This window comes from Neomonachus schauinslandi, chromosome 2 (genome assembly GCF_002201575.2).
Source record: "Neomonachus schauinslandi chromosome 2, ASM220157v2, whole genome shotgun sequence".
NCBI lineage: Eukaryota > Metazoa > Chordata > Mammalia > Carnivora > Phocidae > Neomonachus > Neomonachus schauinslandi.
Genome location: NC_058404.1, coordinates 45,960,369 through 45,981,647, shown reverse-complemented (window position 1 = coordinate 45,981,647; position 21,279 = coordinate 45,960,369). Strand labels below are relative to the sequence as shown.

General features: G+C 36.6%; 1 protein-coding gene across 1 annotated transcript in view; it reads right to left on the bottom strand.

Annotated features, from left to right (window-relative positions):
- Positions 1-322: 322 nt before the first annotated feature.
- Positions 323-21,279, bottom strand: part of ADAM7 (ADAM metallopeptidase domain 7) — a 108,516-nt gene continuing 87,559 nt past the window's right edge. The window contains exons 17-23 of the mRNA XM_021698760.1: positions 20,059-20,139; positions 18,811-18,889; positions 18,198-18,303; positions 17,729-17,828; positions 10,784-10,840; positions 4,678-4,703; positions 323-398 (exon numbers count right to left, since the gene is read on the bottom strand). Of these exons, the coding sequence (XP_021554435.1) occupies positions 323-398; positions 4,678-4,703; positions 10,784-10,840; positions 17,729-17,828; positions 18,198-18,303; positions 18,811-18,889; positions 20,059-20,139 (525 nt within the window). The remainder of the gene's footprint in view (positions 399-4,677; positions 4,704-10,783; positions 10,841-17,728; positions 17,829-18,197; positions 18,304-18,810; positions 18,890-20,058; positions 20,140-21,279) is intronic.

Here is a 21,279-nt window from a genome sequence, read left to right as displayed (position 1 = left end):
CTGCTTCTCCCTCTCCCACTCCCCCTGCTTGTGTTCCCTCTCTCGCTGTGTCTCTGTCAATTAAATAAATAAATAAAATCTTTAAAAAAAAAAAGAAAAAAAATTGAGTTTGTCATTAAAGTGGCTTTTATCTAGCTTACGTCTCTGAATTCACATTTCTCATCGTTCCTGGATTCAAAATTTCCTTTGCTTTCTTATAAGTGCAGCAATGAATTAGGAAAAAAATAAAGTTTTCCAAAACGTGTTTGGTATTTTGCTCCAGGTACATTTCTTTAGGTTTCTAGTTCACTATATTGCCAGAAAGAGAAGTTGCAATTCTACTTCATTCTTCTCTTATATCCAACCAAGGATTAACTGGAGCAAACTGGCCAGATTCACCCTCCCACCTATAACATCCACTAAAACATAAAGCATAAAATGTATGAAACAACAGTTTTCAAGACACAAGATGGCAAACAATGAAGTATGGTTGAGAAACTGGAAGCAAAACTGCCAAACTACATGGTTTCCAGGCTCAATGCCTTGAGAGTTTCCAGGCTGCATCACAAAGGAAGGGGAGCCCAGGGGCACCTGGGTGGCTCAGTCAGTTAAGCATCTTCCTTCAGCTTAGGTCATGATCCCAGTGTCCTGGGATCAAGTCCTGCATTGGTTCCTTTTTTTTTTTTTAAGAATTTTTTTTTCTTAAAGATTTTATTTATTTATTTGAGAGAGAGAGAATGAGACACAGAGAGCATGAGAGGGAGGAAGGTCAGAGGGAGAAGCAGACTCCCTGCCAAGCAGGGATCCCGATGTGGGACTCGATCCCAGGACTCCAGGATCATGACCTGAGCCGAAGGCAGTCGCTTAACCAACTGAGCCACCCAGGTGCCCTGCATTGGGTTCCTTGCATAGTGGGGAGTCTGCTTCTCCCTTTGCCTCTCCCCCCTCCGGCCTGTGCTCTTTCTTTCTCTCAGGTAAATAAATAAAATCTTTAAAAAAAAAAGGAAGGGGAGCCCGGCAGAGCTGAGGAGATGGAGTAGTGGTAGGGCTACTGCACAGGAGAAAGTACCAGGCGGGGAGAGGGCTGCACAGAAATGGAACTCTGCAGATCTAAAGTTTCCCTAGTTTTTTTTATTATGATACCTCATAATTCACAGGGTATCTGGTACAGTACTCGGTATTTCTTAGGAGTGAGGAATCAGAAGCCCTAGACTAAACACTGCTCTGGGTTTGCATAACAATTTTAAAATCAAGACCTGAAAATTGTCCCCAAATAATTAACAGCTTTTCAGAACAAAGTTCAGGAATATGTATAGGAATACAAAAAAAAAAAAAAATCCAGTACCAATAAGGGTGGCATTCACAGTGGGTGGCATCTAATCAACAAAGACCAGGTATTAAAGAGGTAGGAGAATATGACCCTTATGAGTAGGAAACTCAATCAAAACCAAACCAGAATGGACACAGATTTTGAAGGACCAAAGTCATTGCAACAGTTACTATATCTCATATATCTAAAGATTTAAGGGGAAACATAGAATATACAAAAGGTATTAAATGTTTGCATTGTTTCAAGACAGAGACAAGGATGATTTTGTTGAATAGAAATGGTTTAGAGAATCTTTCAAGGAGAATGCCTCTTCTCCCTTGCCTTTTCTCCCTTGAAGGGCTTTTATTGGGGCTCAGAATAAGTAGTGTCACAGAATCTGGGGTTTGGGGGAGAACTCTGAAGCAGGAGTGCGTCTGAGGATGGATGGGGACCAGGTGCTGCATGAACAGCTACTACTCCCAGAATTACTGACATCTTCATTGTTTTCCACTAGTTACCTAACCTCATTGTGCTTTCTTTACATTACTTAAAAAATGTAACATTTCTTTTAAATCTAAACCACTGTTCGATGAACCTTTTTTATATCTACCCTGTGCTACTGATACTGGATTCTGCTATAGTCACTCAGCTTCTAGCACAATAGTTGAGTAAATTGAATAGGTAGTTTTAAATCACTTCTTTTTTTCTTTAAAGACTTATATTTGAGAGAAAGACACGCGGTGCGAGCATGCGTGCGAGTGGCGGAGGAGCAGAGGGGGAGAAATCCTTAAGCCGACTCCCTGCTGAGCGTGGAGCCCAAAGCAGGGCTCCATCCCAGGACTCTGAGATCATGACCTGAGCTGAAATCGAGAGTCAGACATTCAACTGACTGAGCCACCCAGGTGTTTCCAAATGATTTTTTTTTAAAAGGAAAACTTTTTTGAGTAATTTTTCCCAGTTTGCTCTTATTGTCATATTAATTCTCTATATTTATTTACGTAAGAGTCAGTATAATGCCTCAAACTTAACTCATTATCACCCCCAGGGTGACCTGGTTCTCCTTACATTCTTTCTGGGTGAAGGAACTAATGGAGCTTCATCTACATGAAACAGAAACTGACCAGCCAATATCAACTTTTCCATCTACTTCAGCACTGGTCCCTCACTCAGTAAGAAAGAAGCTATGTGAAGCTAGTCTCTTCTCTGTTTCTACCATCCCTGGTTTCTATGAAGTTTGGTATTTTCTAATCTGGACAGCCCACTATTTTCTCTTTAATTCACCTTTCATAATTATGACTGTCTTTTTCCTGCTCAAATACAAGTTTGATCATGTCTCTCTCATTTAAATCCCTTAAATAATTCCCACTGCCTTTAAGATAAACACAGCACAGTATATCCCACACAGCCTACCTTCAACCTTCCCTCACCTCATGCATTGCTGTAGACCTTGTAATTCTAACCACTCACTACGAACGGACTCATCAAACTCTGGTGTGCATAGACTTGCTCATTCTCCCTGGAATGCTAATTCTCTGCTTGGCAAACTTATACATTTGTTAACCTCTTGATAAACGTTTGCCTTTCTGAAGGAGTCTCCGTTCTACCAAATAATATACACCTCCTCTTCCTTTCCCTTGTCGTTCCCATCCTCCGCCTTCCTCCTCTGTGCCTTCATCATGTTATTTTAGGACCATCCATTTAGAAGCCTGTGTGTCTTTCCCATGAGGCTTGGGCTTCTTAGGGCAGAGCTTTCTACATCATATATCTTCCTGTACCTAGAACAGTATCTCAAATATAGCAAATGTGCCTTGAGTACATGTTGAGGGATGGAGTAAATGAATAATTAAGCAAGCAGAGCCTACACTGTACCAATCCATATTTGTTACTTATTTTGTTATTTTTATATCATTTCTTTCCCTCTGAAATCTACAAGGACTACTGGTCTCTGTTTCTAGCTTTTATATGTTTGCTTTTAGAAGAGTCACTGAGGGGTACTAGTGAAGAAGATTATAGCTTTGGCTGGAAATGATGTGTGGATCTACCATTTCATCATGCTTCTTCCTGAGTGATCTCTCACTTGAAATTGCAAGTGAACTCGGAGCCGTATGGCACTGGATTGGGCTTGTGTCTGATTATTCATTTCTGAAGGTGGCATATTGAATGGCACAGTGTCCAGCTGGTGCTATTTTCAGCATAGAAACCTATTAAACTACCAAGCAGCGTGAACAAGATGGAATGGATTGATTTCTTTCTCTTCTGAATTGGTTGGCAGTGCCTCAATATTGAGGTATCCAATTTGCTCAATGTGCTATTTGGGAGATTATTTCTTCCTTTCCTCCACCAGCCTAAAGACTGCAGTAGATAATGATATATTAAACTGTGTCCTTCTTCAGAGAGAGCATCAGACACATTTCTAAGATCAAATTAATATCCAGCTACTTTCCCTGGTAGACCTGAAGATGCATGCCCCTGAGCCAGAACTTCAGCTTTCTGTTTTTTTGTTTTTAAATTTCATCATCACTGGGTAATGAACATGTACTCTTATAGCCAGAGGCTGATGTTGATAATATGAGAGAAAGGAATAGTTTATATATGGTATGGGAATGACTTTAAATGCCGGAGGATTTATCTAAAAGCCTTTGTATTTTTCTGTCCAGTGAATCCTCTCTGTTGGAACGACAGTAGACCTTTGAACATTTTTTCTCCCTGTAATCATCACTTTGAAAACCTGAAGAAGATAGAAAAATGAAATTGATACCTTGCTTTTTATGACAAAAACCCAGGCCTGCCCACTGCATTTTGTCAGCCAGCCCCTTTTCTAGATCAAAGTTGTCTTTCCCAGGAATAAACTCCTAGGTCATTCATTCAGTGGCCAGCTGTGATGTCAGAGACACAGTGGTGTGTGATAGGTCAGTTTTGAAACTGGAGTGAGTTCAGACCGTCTGTGGCTTTGATCTGAGGCTTACGTTCAGATTTCTGTTTTACCATTTACAGCTGTGTGTCTGAGCACCTCTTATCCTTAGTTTCCTTGTCTGTAAAATAAAAAAAGTATTACTTTTCTGTGAAAAGTACACAGAGCTTTGCAGTGGGCATCAGATGAGAAATGTGTAAAGGTCTAGCAGGTGCCTGGAGTCTGACAGGTGTAGCGTAGATACTCTCTCTTTCCCTACGTGTTAAAGGTGACCACTCGTCTGGCGCATTCTTCATTTTCTTAAAGCACGAAAGAAGGCTTCATCAGAGGGCTTTGCCTCTTCCTGACTCTTGCCATCCCCTGATCCACCAGCTGCTGCTGAGAGTCAATCATTCTGCCGGTTTTATTTCCTGCGTACAGACACTGGAGGCAGCAACAGAATCTTTCCTGGGCATGCTAAACTGAACCAAAACATTACCTTGGTTGAGAAGAATCTTCCAGAACCTGAAGTAGTAAAACACAGAAAACATTCCAGTATCACAAGCACCCCCTTGGGAGTGGCCAGGAGAATGAGGAAAGGTGCTGAAGTCTCGGGTGCATCCCCAAATACAGTTCTACACAGACAAGGGCATTGCAGCCAGCGTCTGCTAAACGGGGAGGTGCCCGCTGCCTGGCTTCCCTTGCTGTGTAAATTCATGCATCCTTGTTGCCGTGGCTGCAAAGGTTGGGAAATTTATGGATGGAAAATGTGAATGGGAGCAAGATATATTAATTTCCTTTACACACTGTGAATGTTGGACGGGCCTTTGCTTTTTCCCTCTCAAAATTATACTTACACCAAACAACATGCTAGTGATTGAAAGCATACTCTCTGGAGATAGAATTCCTCGGTTGATATCCTGGCTATGCTATTTCTTCAGCTCTCTCTCTTTTGGCAAATTATTTTACTTTTGACCTCGATTTTCTCAAAGTGTAAAATGACGATACTAGTAGTTAATTCATAGGGTTATTTTAAGTAAAAAAAAAAAAAATACATATGAAGTGCTTAGAATAATGCCTGACAAATAGTATGTACTCAGTAAGTGCTGTATTGCTCTCCTCGCAGCAAATCACTGATATACTTAAGCAAGAAGTGTTGGCTTTTGAATTGACTTACCTAAGCTCTAAGACAGTTCTGGTACTGTTTCTTTCCAGCTAACACTCCTAGGATCCTATGAAGGCCCCTTTTCCATATCTTTTGTTCCTGGAGACCCCTGAGGTTTAAGATTCTATGTATCTTCTTTTCTTAGCAATCAATATCCATTACAGATAGGTCACAATTACAGCTTTTCCTGGAGAAAGATATTAATGGATTCTGTCAAGGCCAGGAGACAGCCACTTCCCTACATAATGGCTCTTGAGTTTCGTAAAAGCCTGAGCTTCTGCTAGAAAGTGATCGGGAAGCTTCCAATAAGCTCAGGAGTCTAATCAATATTTCTCACCGCTGGGTGGTGATTAGTAGGGGAACATCAATTGTCATGAATGACCCACCACAAAGTCATGTAAGTCTCACGGGCTGCGGCTCTTCCTGACATTTACTATCCATTACTCATCCCTGGGGAAAGGGGGAGCTCTTCCCGCTTCCAAGGCAACAGCGGCTAATTTGCTGGCCTTTGAAAAACTAAATAAATAAACGAACAGATGGTAAAAAACGAAAACCAAAGTAGACCCCCACAGTAGTTTTCAGAAGACTGGGTTTTTAGGGGCTATTGAAATGTTAACTTGAAGACGACTGGACTTCAGAACTGAGAGCAAATAAGATTTACCTTCCTAATTTAAAATCCCCATTCCAACTTTTCAGGCTGTAGCCCAGCTTCCCTTTGTTCAGAGGCTCCGTCTCTGTTTTTCCACCTCAACCCACAACCCTGGCGAGGAAAAAAAGTGGCATCTGGCAAAACTCTCTCAGAGTTACGTCTTTAATAACCAAGAACAGAGTTTAACAAACTTCTTAGTAAGTTTATTTCAAGTCAGGATTTTGCTGGTCTAGTGTGTGAAATCCTTGGGTCGGTTTCCGGCTCACAGGAGATTTAGTTTGCTCTATGGCCACCTAGTGGTCGTTCTAGGAACTTCATCGCTGGGTTGTGGGGTGCTGACTGCCCCGCCACACATTTGCGCCCGGATAGGGAAGTGATCACCGGTTTTTTGTTTTTGTTTTTGTTGTTTTTTTTTAAGAATACGACTTCCCAATTTTAGCATATCCCAAACACATTTTTAAATTCTATAATCATTTGGCAGCACAGATGCCTTAAGAAAAAGGCAACGTGGTTGAGCGGGTCTGGTTGATATTTAGAATAATGGATGCTGTATGGGGAATGCTGGTTAGGTTTGGTTTGGTTTTGGATCGCCATCGCTGCATTCCTGGCAGAACTGACATAAACATATATTTGAGATTCCTTCGCACAGTATCTAGGTAATATATTGCAATAAATATGAATTTCGATTTTTCTGAGTGTTTAAAAGGACTTGTCCAAACTTAAACTGCAGAATCTATTGTCCACCCTCCGCCTCCAGCGATGTACAGCTGCTAATATCTCTGCTCAGGCTTTAATTCTTATTTTTGTATTTTATGCTGCTTTTCTATGGCTTGCGCTGGTTCTGCCTCACTCAGTGGTCAGTGATTTGGGCAGAGGTCTTGCTCAAATTCTGTGAACCAGTAGAGCTTGGGTCCTCAGTCATGATCTGTGAATGGGTTGGGGAACATAGCCAAAGTTCAGTCCGTTTTCACTCCTCTCTTGGATTTTGGATTTTCCTCTCAGTGGTGCTCTCTGGGGACTCACCCCCACGCCAGCCTTTCTCCACTTAGCCTGGGGTTTGTGGAGAGCTCCTCACACCTGCCATGTGCTCTCATTCCCCCATTTCTGGCTGGTCCTCTCCTTGCCCTTGCTGGCACCACCATCCCAGCCCAGCCCAGGGGCATCTTTGTCCTAATTGCCCTTTAGGTATAGTCACTATTGCTGATAAATCATCTGAGGTCTTTTTTCCCAGCCCAAACCAGCCCACTATCATTTAAAAATGTTAATACAAAATTAGATAAAAGGTCTTAAAAGGGGCAGTACATGTCTCTGAAACTCAAGCTTCATTAGTTTCCAGATAAATCCACCTCGTCCAGGGCAGAGGATAGAGTGACCCAGATGCAGAGAGTAACTCATTACCCTCAAGCATAACAACCCAGAGCTGTAACAAGCTCAGTCTTAACTGAGGCAAGTTCCAGCATCAGGAAGGGTTCTCTGTGTATGGGGTGGGCAGCAAGAAGCTCACAGGGCTGAGGAGGAAGACAGAGGTCCTTAGACTGTAGGTCCAGTGGGTCCGTCCATTCACAACACGAGTTATGTCCGCAACTGTTCATTCAAAGGAAAGGACTCAAACTCTCAGAGGCGACAAGAGCCAGAAATATTAGAGCTAATATCATAATTCAAATCATAATTGGCTCCATAACCAGGGATGGCATTGGACCTACAAGGGACCACTAGTAGGGAGAAACCATGAAGATGCTTCCTAATCTGCAGACGGTATTGAAAGGAGAAGATCCCTAAGAAATAGAACACATAGTAGTAGCATCTGAAAGAAGTGTAGGTCAAGTCTCCAGGGGCTCAGATAAGTAATAGGGGCAAGCATGGAGAATATTCCCTAAAATAAAAAAGGAGCTTAACTGTCAGAAGGCTTCCGGGATTATCTGAAGAATGGAGGAGAAGATTGGAAATCCAGAGTGATTATCTAGGCAGGAAGCAATGAAGCTGGAGGACTCAGGTGGTACCAGACATAATTGGAGAGAGAGAAGAAATTTGAAAAAAAATCAAATCACTAGAAATTAGTAGTTGGCTGAATGTGGAACCCAAGGCAAAGGGGATGGTGAGTCTTTTGGAAGAAATATGAGAACAGTAAGAAAAATAATGAATCAAGAAGGTGATCCTTTTATAGGGGGAATAACATATCACCAAAATATATATTATTCATCAACATATGTATTGTTCAAGCAAATACAAATATGTGACTGTACATTTAGGACATTGGAGGACTATTTTTTGCTTTCATGAGGCCAGTATATGTGACACAGGATTTCTTTTTTTCACAAACTTGCATGAAACATTTAAATTAGCTTCTTTTGCTTTCAGTATGCAATCACCAATATTCTTTCTTAAACGGATGGCTTTAATTAGAACAATAAATGTTTATTAAAAGCTCACTAGGGGCGCCTGGGTGGCTCAGTCTGTTAAGCGTCCAACTCTTGATTTTGGCTCAGGTCATGATCTCAGGGTCGTGAGATTGAGCCCCGAGTCAGGCTTCATGCTGGGCTTCAAGCCTGCTTGAGACTCTCTCTCTCTCCCTCTTCCTCTAACTCTCACTGTTCTTGCACACACACTTTCTCTCTCAAATAAATAAATAAAGTGCTGAGTCCCTGCTGTCCTTTGCCGATCTCACTCTGTCCTCCCATCAACTAGTCAAAATAGCAAGAAGAGTTTCATCAAGAACAACCAGCTTTCTTCCTTGATTTGCAGCCTTTATTTATTGAATCAGAAAATTCTCATTTCACACTTGAAAACTTCATTTCAGTAAATGAAAAAAACAATTGCATATAGCTTTAACAGGTAACAAAAAGAAAACAAAGAACACAAGAGAACATGTTGGGAAACATTTTTGTAAGAAACAGCTGAAATTATTCCTGGGCAAGCCCCATACATCATCATCAGGGAGGGGTAGAGACGGCACAGAAATTACACAGTAAGTGCTCAAATCTGTGTATTATAAAGATATCACAAGCACTTCACAGGAATTGTGAGTATTTCTTCTCTGATGGAGTTAATTTTCTGAAATTCTTATAACTCCCTGACTTCTGTCAGGTTCATAAGGAATTCTAGAAATTTGAGAGTTTAGAATTAGAGTCCAGGAATTTAACCAGGAGCACTTCATGTCCTCCTTTGCTGCCACGACAATTTTAAGAACTACTCTAAAGTTAAGATGACTGTTGTGCCTCCTTCACTGATAGGACATAAGCCAGACAGCCATCTACCTTTTAATTATTTAGTGGAATCAGATGACTTCCTGCATTGAATTTCTTGATATTTCTGCAGGAGAAAATTTCTTTTAAACCAGAATTAGTGGTAATCATGTCAGATTCCAATTGAGGTAAGTAGTTTTATGCTCCCAAAGAAATAACCTTTTATAAGCAATGTTTTGCTTCTTAGACTCAGGGGTATAATTTAATATCCTCAAGGTTTTGAGTCTTTTTAAAGTAACTAGATTGACTTTTTTTTAGGGAAACACTAGAGCAAGGAGACTATTTTTGTATTAGGTTAAAAAACATTGGAAAAACTTTAAGAATTTTTTTGTAGCATATGTCTACACTACAAGTTGTAAATTTTATAGGTAAATATTATAGAAAGAAGTTGTTTCTTGTTAACATTTTCTGTCTTGATAAAGAACTTTTGAAAAACTGCCAGAGGTTTGTGTAGCAAATATCTAGGAAAGGTTGTGAAGATCTTTCTGCCAGAATTCTCAACCTAGCCTTGCACAGCCATTTTGGATATCCAATTTCAAGCTCTAAATAGAAACAGATGGTTAAAAAGAAGTTATTTTCTCTAAAGTCTATTAAGCATGTTATGTTTCAGTTACTCATTTTTATCTGCTAATTACAGTAACTTTTCTGGATTCTGCTGTACTACATTTATTCACATTTTTCCAGATCTCCTTAGACATGGCTAATTAAACAGTCATTATAAAATGAACAAGCCTATCAGAAGAAAGAAAATCATTTTGTTTTTCATTACAGGAAGTCAAAGAGTTTGCTTGCACTAAGGAGCATCTCTCTCCACTCTTCAGTATGAGACAGGTCCATCATTATGAGTAGGAAGGACCATTAGAAATGTCCTTCCTTCCCCATCCCAACAGAGAAAGTTTTGTGGGAGGAAGCTTCACATTAACCCAATACATTGTAGGAACTCAACAGAAATTAACGAATGGATGAATGAACTCTGAAATGTAGCCAAACAATGCTCATTTTGTCTCCTTTTGACAAAAATCACAATTTTTTGATAAGTTTTCTAACATAGCCATAGCAATTCAAGAGTGAAATCATCCCTCAGATACAGTTAGTTATTGATTGGGTAAGTGAAACTTTGATGAAACCATCATGAAATAACTGCTCATGAGGAATGTACCTTCTCGTTAATTACCAGTGCTATTATGTTCTTTAGAATCTTTCATGAAAACCCATAAGTGCGTACACCCTGGGCAAGAAAAGTTGTTTTCTTGACCAGAAAAGTCTTGTTTTTCTTATGTCTAACATGTGTTGAGACTCTGACGCTATCAAATTCTAGCTTGCTCCTGTGGTCAGGTCAGAAATGCTGGGGCTGAAACACGTGCTGCTGAATTATCTGTTAGAAATGTTAGCATATCAGAGAAAACAATTCCAACCATCCTATTCTTCTGATAAGTACAAAGGGTGTCCCTATTCAATCAATGAGTATGTAAAGAACACAAAGAATGCTAACATTTGAAAAATTAAAGAGTGTGTGGGGGGGGTGGTACCATCTGTCACAGGAACCTACCATTTTGGCACTTTGATTTGGATCAGCGAATCCTCTTGGATCTTTATTTGCAGGTTTCTGTAATAAATAAACTTTGTTGTGTCAGGAACTGTACCAGATATCATGCATAGACACTTACACACGAACACATACATATGCAGACCATCTCTTCTTGATCCATGAAAAATCTAAGAAAGTTTGTAAATTGCTATGGGAGAGGGTGGGGATGGTTCTGGCCAGTGAGGTCTTATCAGAAACCATTTTTCTTTGTAAACTTTGTGGTGGATCCTCCAACAGTGTATTTAGTAAGAGATTTCCAAACATTTTTCAAGCACTAGGGCTTTCATTGAGAAAACATATCTGTTGAAATCCCAGTAAAAACAATATATAAAAATGGACTGTACTGGTTGAGTGGATATTGGGGAGAAATTCTTATTCAGCTCCACCCCAACTGTAGGGCATACTCTGAGATCCTTTTGTGTGATGGGACAATTCTGTGGAACCACAGACTGAAATCTATCTTAATCACACCCTTTTCACCATTAATAAAGAAAGCATAATGAGAATTGTTGATTTAAAAAAAAATACATAGTTGAGAATCTTGGTGATTTCAGTGCCCAGCTCTACTACAGACCTTGAAGATACAGATGCAGATATAGAGACTCTAGAAGTTCAGGAGATCCTAGAGTTCCTGTAATAACTCTTTTTTTTTGACTCAGTCTCTAAGGCATTTGCATGCTAATTTGGCTAATGTGTTTCTCTTTCATTAATACTGATCAGGGAATACACCTCAGTCAGTGGAAAGCCCTCGGGCTGATAAAGTCCCATTGGAAGCCATCAGTGGGTTTTGACCCCTGAGAACCAGGGTTGGGGGTAGGGTAGAGTTAGTGAGGCTTTCATCTCAAAAGCACCATTTGAGGGGCACAAACAAACTCAGTAATTGTGATAAATAATGTGTTAATGCATTGTTTTAAAAAATCAAAATTAATTCCCAAGAGTTCATGATGAACACAATGTCAATATTTTACCTAAAGGTAGTATCTGACTGTGCATGACCAAGCATAACTTCTCATGCTCTTCTCAAACTAATCCTAGCCCTGCCAAAAATAGGACCTGTCTTATTTCTTCCTCAAATCAGAGAGCTATGTTATATTATTGGACGTATTCAAAGAACCAGCAAATGATTAAGTGGCACCAAAATTATTATTGAAATGGCCACAAATCAGTGCAACCAACAGAAAGGAGATAAGGGACCATACCAGTGTGATGTAGTGTGGACTTGAAAAACTGGTTGGAAGCCTCTCCAAGGACTCTGCAGTTCTTTGCTAGTGAAAAGAGATACTATTAACCTGCAATTAGTGTTCAAGCAAGTATGACTATTTCCTAAGTGCACAGTATATATTTTCTAGCTCTCTCTGGAATACAACCCAGTAATGTACAAATATTAAAACACATGGGAACAATATTCTTCCCTAGGTTATTCTCTTATAATGAAGGAGTCTAAGAACTTATAAAACAAACTTAATTCAAGAAGAATGGGAGTTTCTTTATGAGTTATGAGGAAATTGTACAAGGCAAGTCTTTCAGCCTCCAAATCTTAACTGAGTTGTCCGAATGTCTGAAATTCCATAACCAGCTACATCCTTTTTGGACGTTGAAGGTCTTTGAGGACCTCCAGAACTTACAGATATGCCTGGATGAGGTTATCCTCTTTAAAGTATTTTCTGTTAACACCTAGTGGACATTAATACAACTAGAAAGCATGATCCAGTGGAAACAGAACCTATCTAGGAGAGGTTCTGGGTGCCAGAGAAAAAAAAATAACTAAGCATCATTAATGTAACAGGGAAAGGACATCAAAAGACCCTTCCCAAACCACAATTTTCCTGAAAACTGGCCTTTGATGGGTAACTAATGTGTCAAACAAGCATCAGCTAAATCACTGTTATTTATATGACTTTATAACAAATAATACAAAAAGCTTAAATGTGAGATTTGATTCCACACTATACAACCTGTGTTTATTACATATTATGGCACATATACCATTAATAGTGAATTTAATTTATTTATATATCTAACAAATATTTGTTAAGTTCCTCTTTTACTTTCCCTCATTTAACTAAAATTATTATTAAGGAACTTGCATTCTGGAAATGAAACAAATATGCCCCAAGGTCTCTATGTGAACCTCTGGTTGACTTCTGTGAATATGCATCATTGATCCCATACTCAGGCCACTTTTCACCGGATTCTCATTTCCCAGGAGCGCAACTGTTTTTCATATGAATTCATGAAGCATGTTAATACATATTAAGTACTAATATTTAGCAAACACTGTGATAAGTACCTTTACATAGTTTCTTATTTAAACCTCAAGGCAAATATACAAGATTGATATTCGCATCGTGTTGTTCATATCAACAAATCTAAGTGTAAGCTTAAAAAATTATCACACAATATTTTCCATCCATTCCAGTGGACAATTAAGACTTGCTTTATCATCTTGGGGTCATCATTGGCATAATAAAAAATAATAAACCATCATACAACCAGAGAAAGATTAACCATCCTTAAATACTCGAGTGAAGTTCAGTAGAAGCATATATGTATTTCTGGGGGTCGAGTGGGAGTATGTTCTGCAATATTGTGAAGTAAGAAACACAGGGCTTATGTGACACGTAGGGTTGGAGCAAAGCATTCAAAATCTTTGGAGCTGTGTTACCAGGCCACCACTAACCAAAAACAATCCTAACTTAAAAATACTAGCATTATCATATTTTCATTTGCATTTGCATCTAATAATGGTCAGCTAATACTTAGCCTCTGAATTTAAGGCCTATATTCCTTCCTTCAAGACAGTCCTATTGGGTAATTTCATCAATACTGTCCTATCAATAATGCTTTCTTCAATGGTTAATTTTTTTTTAAGGGAATGACTTTGTACCTTCTTAATTTGGACACTTAGAGTTTTTTTCAATGAGTTGAATGCACTAGAAATCATAGCTGTTGTTAAAGGTAGTAAACAAGCCACTAATTGTAGGGACTTCTGCAAGATTATTGGTTTTTCTCTTAGGTCTTCATATATTGCTAAAGCTGTGATTTCAATCAACTTTTCCTTTAGTGTAAAATATACACAAAGAAATGCACATATACAAGTGTAGAGGATGGATTTTCACAAATGAGCAACGAAAGTTGCTCAAAGTTGCCCAGAATCAAAAAATAAAACTTTATCTCCTTCTCTGAAGATTCTCTCTTCCCTGCGGTAATCACTACCCTGTCTTCTAATACCATAGATTAGCTTTGCCAGTTCTTGAATTTGCTAAAAATTGAGTCATACAGTGTGTTTTTGGATTTGACATCTTAACAGTGTGTTTGTGAGATTTATTCATGTGGTAGATATCAGTAGTTCATTTATCACGCCTTCTCTGTAATGTTCCATTGTATGAGTATATAGCATTTTGTTCATCCCTTTCACTCTTATTAGACATTTTTATTGTTTTCACTTTTTCCAAATAATGCTACTGCAACATAATTCTAAATGTTTTCCCATATACATGTATGGATTTCTGTTGGGTGTATTCATATGATAGGAACTGCTGTGTCATAGGGTATATGTATGATCAGTTTTAATACTTAGTACCAATTTCCCCCATAGTTGTACTGTTTAAACTCTTATTAATTGTGTATGAGAGTTTTCATTGTCCATATCCCCACTAGTAATTGGTATTGTTGTCCTTTATTTTTAATCATTTCACAGGAAAATATAATACAGATAAAACACACACAACAGGTTTATGGCTTAATGAACTATTTAAGGTAAATATCCTTGAAATCACTGCCTTGGTTAAGAAATAAAACTTTGCCATTTCAAGTTTCCTATCACTATTGCCACCCCTCAAATTAGCCACATTCCTTACTTAAAATAATGAACTCGCTCTTGCATGTCATTGTATGTTTACCCCCCAAATATTTACCTCTCAACACTATAATTTAGTTTGTACATTTTTTCATTTAAATTTTTACTAGGAAAAAATACATGTATTTCTGTGTATATTGCAGTTGGAGTTAATTTTGTTATTGGTTTGAGGAATGGATCACGGTTAGTCTTTGTACATACGGATATCCAGTTGCTCCAACACCATTTATGAAAAGACTGTTCTTTCTCCTCTGAATTGCCTTTGCACCTTTGTAAGGAATTAATTAGCAAATCAACTGGCAACCGATCAATATATTAATATACATGTGAATCCATATACTCCTTTTTATTTAGGTCTTTTAAAATTTTTCTCAGCAGCATATTGACATTTTCCATATATAGTTCTGGTTCATATTTTGTCAGAAGTATCTTTAAATATTTCACATTTTTGGTGCTATTTCAAATTTTATTTTTGATTTTATTTCCACATTATTTGTTACTAGTATATGGAAATATAATTAATTTTCATTTATTGTTCTTATATCCTTGTTAAATTTATTTATTTGTTTTACAAAAACTCTTGCCAATCCTTTGATTAGTATTGTTTTGAATTTATAGATCCATTTGCAGAGAACTGACTTAACAACAGTGTATTTCCTCCATTTATTTTGGTCTTTTAAAATTTTTCTCATCAATTTTTTATAGTTTTTTATCTACATATTTTGTCAGCTTTATCTTTAGGTATTTCATATTTTTGATGCTGCTGTAAATGTCATTTTGTGGTTTCATTTTGTTTTTCAGATTGTTCATTGTTTATATATGGACACACAGTAAGTTTTTGCATATGAATTTGTATCCTAAAATCTTACTAAATTCACTTTTATTTACTATAGGATTTTTTTTTTAAAGATTTTATTTATTTATTTGACAGAGAGAGAGACACAGCGAGAGAGGGAACACAAGCAGGGGGAGTGGGAGAGGGAGAAGCAGGCTTCCCGCGGAGCAGGGAGCCCGATGCGGGGCTCGATCCCAGGACCTGGAATCATGACCTGAGCCGAAGGCAGACGCTTAACGACTGAGCCACCCAGGCGCCCCTATTTACTATAGGATTTTTGATAGATGATTGTGTCTTCAGCAAATCAAAACAGTTTACTTTTTTCTTTCTATTGTTTTTTCCTTATTGTATGGCTATAATCTCACGTAAAATGGTAAATTGAAGAGGTGGCAGTGGACATCATTGCTTTGTTCCTGATATTTAGGAAAAGTATTCAGTTTTTTAACCACAAATATGATAGTAGCTCTAGGTTTCTTGGTAGATACTTCCATCAGGTTCAGAAAGTTTCCTTATGTTCCTAGTTGACTGAGTTTTATCAGGAATATATATTAGATTTTTTTTCAAATACTTTTCCTGCATCTGTTGAGATGATCATATGATTTTACTTTTGGTAAAATAATACAGTGAATTAGCTTGATTGATTCCTTAATGTTAACTTTACGTTACATTCCTAGGATAAACCTCATCTGGTCACAATGCATTATCCATTTTATGCATTGTGAAATTCAATTGGCTAAAATTTAATATTTATACACATATTTATTAGAAGTATTGGCAAATAGTTTTCTTTGTTGTAATGCTTTTCTCTAGGTGTATAACAGAAAAATACTTTCCTTATAAAAGCAGTTGGGAAGTGTGGATTCTCTCCCATTTTTTGGAAAAGTTTATGTACAATTGGTATTATTTCATCATTATATGTTTGGTAGAATTCACCATTTTTTTTGTGGAAAGATTTTTACTACAAATTCAGTTTCCTCTGTTACATACAGAGCTATTCAGTTTATCTATTTTTTCATGAAAAAGCTTTGATGATTTGCAACTGTCAAAAAGTTCACTATTTAATTACACTGTCAAATATATTAAAATTATAATTTTCCAAATTAATCTCCATATTCAAAATATTGTCAATTTTATAAGGGTATACTCTCCTGTGATGTCACCTTTATGATTCCTGATAGTCATGCTGACTCTTTTACGTTTTTCTGCTCAGACTGGAAATTTGTAAGATTTATTAATTTCTAGAAAACAATTTTGCTTTCATTTTTTTCTTATGTGATTTTTGTTTTGTTTTGTTTTCAATTTCATTGGTGCCCAGTACTTATTATTTTCCTGTCCTCTACTTGCATGGAGCTTTATTTGCTTTTCTTTTTCTTTTTTTTTTTAATTTTTTGGTTTCTTAAAAATAAAAGCTGATATCATCAATCTGATACCTTTCTTCTTTTCTAACATAAGCATTTAGTGCTATAAACTTTCCTTTAATTATTGATTTCATTACTTCCCACAAATTTTGGTATGTTTTGTTTCATTTTCCTTTAGTTTATTTTTTATTCTCCCTTTTGAGTTTTTATTTGACCCAAGTGTTCTTTAGAATTTGTTATCTAATTTTCAATTGGGGATTTTCCCAATATTTTTCTGTTACTGATTTTTAATAAAATTTTATTTTGAGAACATATTTTGTATGACAGCAATTCTTTTAAATTTGTTAAGACTTGTTTTCTGTCCCGGAGTGCCTGGGTTTCTCAGTCAGTCAAGCGTCTGCCTTCAAGTCAGGTCATGATCTCAGTGTCCTGGGACTGAGTCCCTGTGTTGGGCTCCCTGCTCAGCGGGGAGTCTGCTTCTCCCTCTCCCTCTGCCCCTCCTCCCTGTTGGTTGTGCTCTCTCTCTCTCTCTCAAATAAATAAATAAAATCTTTAAAAAAAGACTTGTTTTATGTCCCAAAATATAGTTTATGTTTGTAAATTTTCCAATAGTGCACAAATCAATATTTTATTCAACTAATATATGCTGCTCTAAAATAGAGTCTTGGTTTGCTTGTATCCTGCCATCTTTTCCTTGCCCACAGGTAGATTGAAGGCTACATTGGTGTGGAATTATGTTAAACTGTTCTTTTGCTTCTCCCATGTCACTTAGATTAGGCCTAGTTCCACTTCAAAAACACGTGCAACTTCTTTTTAAATCAATTAATTAACTATTGCAAATGGCATTTTCTTACATGGAGGGGATGAATATCAGGTAAAATTGGCTCAGTTCTTGCCTGCCGCTCATCACCAAAGTATCCTTTATTCTCCACTCCCAGTGTATCTCTAGGTGGGCTGTCAAGAAGGAAATTGAATATTGACATAAGCAATAGGATAACTCTGTGGTTAATATTTAATCATCTAGGAGATTTCTAAAAGATTGATACTCAAGTTACACCCTGTAACAACTAAATCTGAGGTAGGAACTAAAATTAGCATTCTTTTTAAAAAAATCCCTATGATTCCAGTGTGTAGAGAAGTTTGGGAACCACTGGGATAAGCATTTGGAGATGAGAACATAAATATGTAAAAGCTCGATTTACTGTTACTCTTACTTTGACCTCAGTAAAGGGTTATACTTCTCCCCCATGGAGTATCATCAGTGGTGATAAAGCTTATATATTCTCAGTAATGGTCCCATTTCAACACATAGAAAATACATACCTCTGAATTTGCTTCAACCTAATACATTTCTGGAATTGAATTAATAATACGACTACCCCAACACCAATAATAACCAGGACAAGCACAACAACCAGGATGGATATATCTGCAACATTAAAAAACATAAGCTTTAGCCAGGACATCAACAGTGGCATATTAACTGAGCTGTTGCAATCCAGCTTATCCCTTCCTTAAAGGATTTTAATTCCCCCTTCCTCCAATTTTTTTTTAAATATAAAGACCAAGACATTAGAGAAATTATCATCTGTATTAGACATTGACAATCCACCCAAGACTCCATTATGTTTAAGAACCACAATCAGCAGGAAATGTTTTGACTGTCAGTTACTAACTGACTATAGAAAAGGCCTTATTGCGTTTTGGGTTCTTAGAAGATCTAATCCAAATTTAACTAGAAGAATATATATTGATTCTAAAAGACAGTTGTTGTAAATTCAAATTTGGCTATTTTAATACACAAAATAATTAAAATACTGTGCAAATCCACACAGAAACACAACATATACATATTAGGTTTCAGAAATAAGGCAAAAAGCTTTCTCGTTGTCTAGGCTTTTGATATATGTAAGATATTATATTCTAGGATGCTCACTGGTAACATTGAAGTTTTCTCCCCAGTCCACATGTTCCTGTTCTTCCTCACACTGGCACTCAAGTTCATGGCCAACCATCTGGAAGAGCAATCAGTCATATAATTTTATCAGATTATGTGTGTGTTTTGCACCTCACTTTGCTTAGTTCTACATCACACACACAGATGCCCACACACACACACATACTTTTACTGATTAACTAAACTGTGTATCAGAATCAACCTTTGAAAAAAAATAAGCAAACAAAATTACAAGCAACCACTTTTGAAGATGGCCTTTGGACAAGAGAATGATTCTAACAAATTCAAAACCAGATGAACAAGATGGCTTGACTTATCTTTCTAGATGGCATCAATCTTACTAAAGGAATAGCCCTCTGCTAGAGTTAGACATATCATAGCCAGATCTAGCTAGGCTTAGTAGTAATGAAATAATATTAACATGAGAAAAAGTGGTGGCACCATGTTTAGTTCATCAAAGAGCGTTGTGTCATGATTAAGAATATACATTCTTTCTGTACTTAAATCTCAGTTTTTCCTTTTCCATAACATTATGTGATTTATTCTCCATCTATAAAAGTGGGTATAGGAATAGTACCCACCTTTTAAGGCTGTTGAGAAGCTTGTAAAATTTAATATATATGTAAAGTACTTGAAAGAGTACCTGATACATATAAAACTTTATATGTTACTGATTAATTGGGTTAAGGAGAGATGTTACCCACAAATGCGAACTACTAGGTACTGCTAGTATTTAGATATATATTATATTATATCTTATATCATATACTTAGATGTATTTATATAGATATTTAGATATATATAGATATATATACACAACAAAAATTATAAACGTGTGTATTTATAAGTTTTTGTTGATTTGTCAAAAGCTTTACGTTAATGTTGACATTGGTATAATTTAACTATAAGTGACATTATGATAGATTCAAATTTAAACATCAAGCTTAAACTTCATATGTGCATAAATTACTGGGTTTCTAGATTACCAATCCAATGATAAAATATACACTTGCAATACTGGCAATATCTATGTGTAATACTGGTTTGGATCTTTAGATCAATTTTATGGATGATACATGAGAAAATGGATCCCAAATGTATATTTGATTTAAAAATCACCACACACACACACACACACACACACACACACACATCACGCTCAGGAATGAAGTCCTATGTAAATAAATGACTGGCAAAACATTAATTTAAAAAGGAGTCAAATCTTACAGCATTTTCATTGCATTGAGAAGAGCAATTGGTTGAATTGTAGACCTTTTCAAGTTTCACACATTCACCGTTGCTACACACCTGGAAATGAAGTTACCCATATGGATTAATAACTTGCTCTTAGAATTTACACGACTTTTTCTATTGTAAAAAACCACATGTAGAATCTTCTGTAGAAGAAGAAATCCTCCATAAATGTTTGATAGATATTTGAAATGAATATAGGGTACATTCAAATATTGTTTTATATAAACTCATTATTAAAATGTCTATATCTTTACTAATTTTTCAAATGTTAATTTATCAAAGATTCTGTAATCATAGGTACAACAATTTCTTTTCTTATTTCTATCAAGTTTTATTTTGATTTGATAAGGATCTATGCTTGCTACGTCACAGTTGCTGATTAGGCATTTTGTTATTGTCAATGTCAATTAATCTTATTTATGCTTATTAACTTTGTTTTAAATTTTGCTTGTTATTTTTTGTACATTTTATAACCAAATTATTGTATTTGTTGCTTATAATTATTACCTGGCTTATCTTCACCCATTTATTTAATTTTTACCTGTTATTTTTATTTTTATCCATTTCTTTTATATCAAGAAATGCTTTTCCAACTCTATGGAGGTATAATAGACAAAAATTGTGTATATTTAAAGTACATATTGTGATGATTGGTATACTTATACATTGTGAAATGATTACCACAAACAACCTAATGAACACATCCATCACCTTAAATAGTTACTTTTTTTGTACTGGGAACACTTAAAATACAGTATCTAACTATAGCCTCCAAGATCTACAGTAGACCTTCAGAATTTACTCATAACATAAAGTTTGTACTTTTTCAGCAGCATCTCCCCATTTCCCCCACCTGGCAACCATCATTCTACTCTCTGCTTTTGTGAATTTGACTTTTTTTTAGCTTCCACATATAAGTGAGATCATACAGTATTTGTCTTTTTGTGACTGGTTTATTTTGCTTAGCATACAAGAAATGTCCTTCAAGTTCATCCACGTTGTTGCAACTGACAGAATTTCCCTCTTTTTTAAAAGCTAAATAATATTCCAGTATATATATTCTGTTATTATATATTATTGTAATATTTTATATATATATATTACATTTTCATTATCCATTTACCTGTCAAAGGACATTTAGATTGTTTCCATATCTTGGCTATTGTAAATAATGGTGCAATGAACATGGGAGTG